The 6,031-nt window shown below is 57.4% G+C and overlaps 1 protein-coding gene across 1 annotated transcript in view; it reads right to left on the bottom strand.

Moving 5' to 3' along the window:
* Nucleotides 3,354-6,031, bottom strand: part of LAMC3 (laminin subunit gamma 3) — a 68,122-nt gene continuing 65,444 nt past the window's right edge. Inside the window, exon 28 of the mRNA XM_018055991.1 lies at nucleotides 3,354-4,842. Within this exon, the coding sequence (XP_017911480.1) occupies nucleotides 4,592-4,842 (251 nt within the window). The 3' untranslated portion in view covers nucleotides 3,354-4,591. The remainder of the gene's footprint in view (nucleotides 4,843-6,031) is intronic.

The following is a 6,031-nucleotide window of genomic DNA, read 5'->3' as shown; positions in this document are numbered from 1 at the left end:
AAACCTTTTCCTTGATCACTCACTGGCACCAACGCAGGATATATGTATTACATCATTTAATCCTCAAAACTTTGTGAAATAGGACTCCACCGCTCCACGTTATAGAAAAGTCAGAAAGTTGGAGCCTGGAGTACAAGTCCACCAGAATGATAAACCAAGCCTCTAGTTTCTGAAACAGCAGGTCTCAAGAACTGGAAGAAAGTGAAAAGTGGTTAGTCCCTCAATCGTGTGCAACTCTTTGCGACCCCATGGACAGTAGCCCTCCAGGCTCCTCTGTCCATGGAATTCTCCAGGCAAGAATATTGCAATGAATAGCCATTCCCATCTGGGGGGGGGGGGGGCGGGGAATCTTCCTGACCCAGGGATTGAACCTGAGTCTCCTGAATTGCAGGCAGATTCTTTACCGTGGAGACACCAGGGAATCCCCAGTGGCCCTCCTAACAATTAATTATGCATGGGTCACAGCACTGACAGGGACTAGGATAGGCGAACAGCATACCTGGTCACCACTTCCCACCCACACGCCCACTGAGTGAGCAGGTCCCTGGGGACTGGGTGCAGAAAGCCTCCATTTTCACCCCTAGGATTGACGTCCTGGGGCCAGCTGGTTCTCTTTTTTTTCTGCTGCTGCCTCTGAGGAGGGAAGTGGCTAGGCTGTCCCAAAGGAGAGGGCTACACAGGTGGAGATTGGTGGAGGCGGGACAACCCAAGGTGGAGATTGATGCCAGGGCAGCAGGTCCCACCTCCCCAGCACAGCCAGTTATTCTCCATAGGCCCATTCACCCCTACTTAGGGTTTGGATATAGGCCAGCTGTGCGACCTTGGTCAAGGTACTTGACCTCTCTGAGCCTCAGTCTCCTGGTCTGCAGAATGGAGGAAACAATGCTTCTCACCCAGCTGGGGCTATTATAAATTTTATTACCATGAGGGTGGTTTAAGCAGGTAGAAATAATAACCCTGGGTTAAAAGGAGATACTCTGTCTGGATGCCAGAGAAGAGAGCGGACTTAGAATGTTTATTGTTTTAGTCGCTAAGTCCTGTCCAACTCTTTTTCGACGCCATGGACTAGCCCACCAGGATCCTCTTTCCATGGGGATTTCCCAGGCAAGAATACTGGAGTGGGTTGTCATTTCCTTCTCCAGGGCATCTTCCCAACCCGGGGATCGAACCCGCATCTTGTGCACGGTAGGTGGGTTCTTTACCACTGAGCCACTAGGGAAGCCCCAAAGTATAGGCCCGTCCCTGGGTGGGCCTGAACCAGCAACCTTTCGGTTAACATCCAAACTTAGAATGGGGCCCTGATCATGCCCTTCCTGGTCGAGGCTCAGACAGCTGTTTGCCCTGGGTGTTGGGCTGGTTGGTTCTGCAGGGCAGAGGCTGCCCTGTCTTCCACTGCTCAGCTGCTGGGCTGCATGCCTAGCCAGATGTTCAGCAACTGCCGCATTCCACCCAGCCACAGCCCCACCTCTGGGGCCAGAGAACAGCTCTCCACACCAGGCATGCCTGGACTGCATGAGTCACGAGATGTCAGGCCCGAGGTACGTCACCACGGAGCAGAGAAGAAGCCTGTTCTCCACCCGTCGGGGATGCTGGGACAGGGCTTTGCTGAGCCCGCTATGGCTTGGGCAGATAAAAGTGGAATGCCAAGAGCAGGCATCAGAGCAGCTGTGTGCCTCTGTCAGCCAGGAAGAGGGGTTGGGGGGCATTAGACCCTGCCCTAGAGGTCTTCAAAGAACCCCCATCTCCTTGGCACCACTTACACAGGCATCAATCATCAAACTCTCAGGAGAGTAAAACCCTCCTGCTTTGGCCTCCCCATCCAGATCTACCTGGTCCCTCCTCGGGTCACTGTTGTGCACCATGTCACCCCGCACCCCGCCAACCCTGGCCTCGGCTTTTGGTTTCTCCATGGAGGAGCACACCTCTTCTCTGAATGCTGTCCCCAGAGGTTGGCAGAGATGGGAGAGGCACAGCCCAGCTCTCATTACGGCCTTGGGCCCAGGAAGAAAGGAAGTGTCAAAGTGCTAGTCGCTCAGTTGTGTCCGACTCTTGCAACCCGATGATACTGTAGCCCGCCGGTATTTTCCAGGCAAGAATACTGAAGTGGGTTGCCATTCCCTTCTCCAGGGGATCTTCCTGACCCAGGGATTGAACCTGGGTTTCCTGCACTGAAGGCAGATTCTTTACCATCTGAACCACCAGGGAAGCCCAGAGAGACCCTTGTTATTCTGACCAGGAGTAGGGGAATCTGGTTGAGCTGGGTTGGTCTCTCATGGAAAGCTGGAATCAGGACAGTTTCTAGCCTGTCTCTGCTAAGCATCTGACCTGATGACAAGTCAACAGAGGGGCCACAGTGTGTCTGGGTGGAGGCGGTAGGGGTAGTGAGGACATTCTCTTCCATCAAAAGCACAGGAAAAGCAAAGAAAGCTGCTTTGTGGAGAGAAAAAAAGTAAACACAGAGAGAGCAGAGGCAGAGAACAAGGGGAAAGACAGAAAGGAGGGGAGAGGTAAGCCTCCGGCCCCTGGCCACAAATGCCCCTTTTCTGCTTAAACCAGAGCAGGAGGGGGTGGTCCTTGTGGTCAAGAGCCCTGACTGAGCATGCGCCAGAATCCCACCCTCAACCTGGGTTCCCAGAGTGACCCGTGCAGGCCAGGCCCCCACCCTGCAAATGCTGGGTTGCTGCCCACTCTCCTGCCTGGAATGTTCCCTGCTGTCTCCCCACCCTTTGAGGCCTGGCCCCAAGCCCTCCTCTCCTCACTGGGGTCCCTCCTTGAGCCTTCCTGCACCACTGGACACTGGTGTTGAGTTCCTTTCCTGCCTCAGTGTCTCTAGCCTGAGCCAGGGGTCAGCTGATAACCTCTCTGCACCCCACCCCACACGCTCCCCCAGCCCCTGTGAAAGTGTGAAAGTGTTAGTCACTCAGTAGTGTCTGACCCCATGGACTGTAGCCCGCCAGGCTCCCCTGTCCGTGGAATTCTCCAGGCAAGAATACTGGAGTGGGTAGCCATGCCCTTTTCCAGGGGATCTTCCTGACCCAGGGATTGAAGCTGGGTCTCTCGCATCACAAGTAATTTTTTTTTTTACTGTCTGAGCCACCAGAGAAGCTCCCTCCCAGCCCCAAGACTTTGTCTAATAAGCCCCTTGAAGCAGAGAGGAGAGGGCAGATGGCTGGGGTCGCAGGACCCCTGCAGAGTCCCTGCGGTGGGAAGACACTGGCAAAGCCGGTGGGCTCAGCTCTGCCATCGTCCTAGCCCCTCACGTAGGCCGAGAGGTGTCACCAAATGTTCTGCCATCCGCTAGCTGGGTGCACCCACAGCCCAGGCCCCTGCTGGACCAGAGGCACACCACCAGCTAGTACAGGAGTCCTTTATTGCCATGTTAAACAGAACTGGTTAAACAGAGTTGGTCTGAGCTGCTGCCTGTCGCCCCTGCTGGGGGCGGGGGAGGCAGGAAGGGCATTGGGAAGGGGCTAGGCTCCTCCCCGTGCCAGGTGCCCACCCTCCCAGTGCCAGGGTCCTGCCATCTGCTGGAAGAGAGCCCGGGGAAGGGAAGGAGAGCCAGGAGGAGATGCCGAGACTCCTGGGCAGAGGTCGGCAGGGGGCCTGGCTGCATGGGGATTCCCCGGCATGACAGGGTAGAAAGGCAGCCAGGCCTCCCAGCCCAGTGCCTGGCTGGGCCTGCCTTGTGGCAGGTGGGGCTGGCAGGGCTGCGCGGCCAGTTTGGGAAGTATTGATCGGTCAAAGGACAACCAGGGTTGGCAGGGTCACAAAGAGCTCCAAAACCCAGGCCCTCTCAGGCCATGAGACCCAGCTCTTTGGACAGGCCATGACCCCTTAAAGGGTCATGACCCTACAAGGGGCCGAGGGCCCAGGGTGGGCGGTTCCTTCAGTGAATGCGACCCAGTCCCAGGATCTTGAGAAGGGAGGCACTCCTTGAAGCCAACAACGAGGCTCCTTTCCCGGGTGGGCCACGCCCCAGCCAGCCGAGCAAGCAGGCTGCCCTGGGGCCCCAGGAACCCTGGGCCTCAGCTTCCTCTGCCGAGAAGCCTTAGCATCTTGCAGCTCTTGACCTGCCTGGTCCCTCAGCTGGGCTGGGTGTTCATGGTGGATGAGAGATAGGTTAGGGGGGGTGCTGCAGGAGAGAGGGCAGGTCTGGAGACGGGGGCTGTGGCTGAACCCGCCCTGGATCTCTGCAGATGGCCCCCGACTCAGCCTTCTGGGTACCGACCCTGCCCGGGTATGTCACAGGGTGTTCAGAGTCCAGCGGGGAGGCGCAGCACACATGGATGGACTAGTTCACATGTGCGCTGTGCACACTCACAGACGCCCACGTGTACCTGCGTGCGTGCAGGCGTGTACGGCGTGGGAGTGCACACTGTTGGGGGTGTGCACACCGTAGCCACCTGGGTGAGCTCTGAATGCACACTCACTCCTGCCGGAGGGGAGGGAGTGTGAGCACGGACTCGGGAGGGTGCGAGGCAGCAGGCTCTGGTGGGTGTGTCTGCACAGCCCACCTGCGGGGGTGTGCAGGCCCTGGGCTGGGAAGGGGGGGCACCTCAGGGTCTGGGGGCACCTCGGGGCCCAGCAGCCCTCACTGCCAGCTGGCACAGCTCCCGGGCAGGCTGTGCAGGATGGCCTCCAGGTTCTGCTTGTCAGCGCGGATCTCTGCGAGGTCGCTCTCGAAGCTCTGGATCTGCAGCTCCTGCAGCTTGGACTCCTCCTCCAAGAGCCTCAGTTTCCCCTGCAGGGCCCCTGGGGGACCCAGCCGCAGCCTCAGATGCTCCAGTGTCCGCTGGGTCTCGTCCAGGGCCCTGGCTGGGGCTCTGTGGGTGTCTAGCAACCCTGGACAGAGGAGCACAGACAGACTTAGGGAGGGGGCCGGCTCCCCACCCCTGGAGGGCCCTCCCCAACCCCAGATTTTCAGGATCCCAACTGCCCCCCCCCACAGCTATCAGGAAAGCAAAAGCCCAAGAGGGCAGCGTGGTGAGGCAGGAGAGGGGCTGGGCCAGGTTTGTACCCCACCAAGCTCATGTGCTTAGAAGGCTGAGCGCAGAAGAATTGGTGCTTTTGAACTGTGGTGTTGGAGAAGACTCTTGAGAGTCCCTTGGACTGCAAGGAGATCCAACCAGTCCATCCTAAAGGAGATCAGTCCTGGGGGTTCATTGGAAGGACTGATGTTGAAGCTGAAGCTCCAATACTTTGGCCACCTGATGTGAAGAGCTGACTCGTTTGAAAAGACCCTGATGCTGGGAAAGATTGAGGGCAGGAGGAGAAGGGGATGACAGAGGATGAGATGGTTGGATGGCATCACTGACTCAATGGACATGAGTTTGGGTAAACTCCGGGAGCTGGTGACGGACAGGGAGGCCTGGCATGCTATGGTTCATGGGGTCGAAGAGTCGGACACGACTGAGCGATTGAACTGACTGACTGACTGAAGCTTATGTGCCAACCTTGGAAGTTTCCCTCGGGGGGCATGGAGAAGCTGTTAAGCTTTAGTACTGGCATTACTATTACTGTTAAAGAAGAGAAGGCCTTGGGTGAGTCCTGAGCCCTGGTTTCCTCATCTACAAAGCAGCATGTGTGAGAGAGAGGTCCCCACGTGTCTGCTGGCTCCCCCAAGCTGTCGATTCGCTGAGAGAGTACGCTTATGGATGGATTTCACCTGGGATGCAGGGACACCAGGTGAAAAGAAAGGTCTCTGGCATGAGAATGAGGGGGGGTGGGACAGGAGGAGCTGCAGGCCTGGGAAGCGGGCAGCGGGGGTCTAGTCCTGGCCCCGGGGCCTGGATTAGTTTTGCTGCTGAGGGTGAAAGACTTCCCCCGGAAGACTCTCCAAGTGTGAAACGAGGCGGGTGGGGCCGGGTGCTCACCTATGAACTTGGTGATGGTGGTGGCATGGAATCCACCGGCTGTCTCCCCTGCCTGGGCTTTGTCAGCTTGTCATTAAGGTGATACTCAACGGGAAGACAGCTGAGCCAGGCGGGAGAGTGGTGGGGACAAGGGAACAAATTCTAAATGGCATTTTAAA

This window comes from Capra hircus, chromosome 11 (assembly GCF_001704415.2).
Source record: "Capra hircus breed San Clemente chromosome 11, ASM170441v1, whole genome shotgun sequence".
In the NCBI taxonomy this organism is placed as follows: Eukaryota; Metazoa; Chordata; class Mammalia; order Artiodactyla; family Bovidae; genus Capra; species Capra hircus.
Note: the sequence above shows the minus strand (reverse complement) of the source record. Positions and strands in the feature narration are given on the sequence as shown.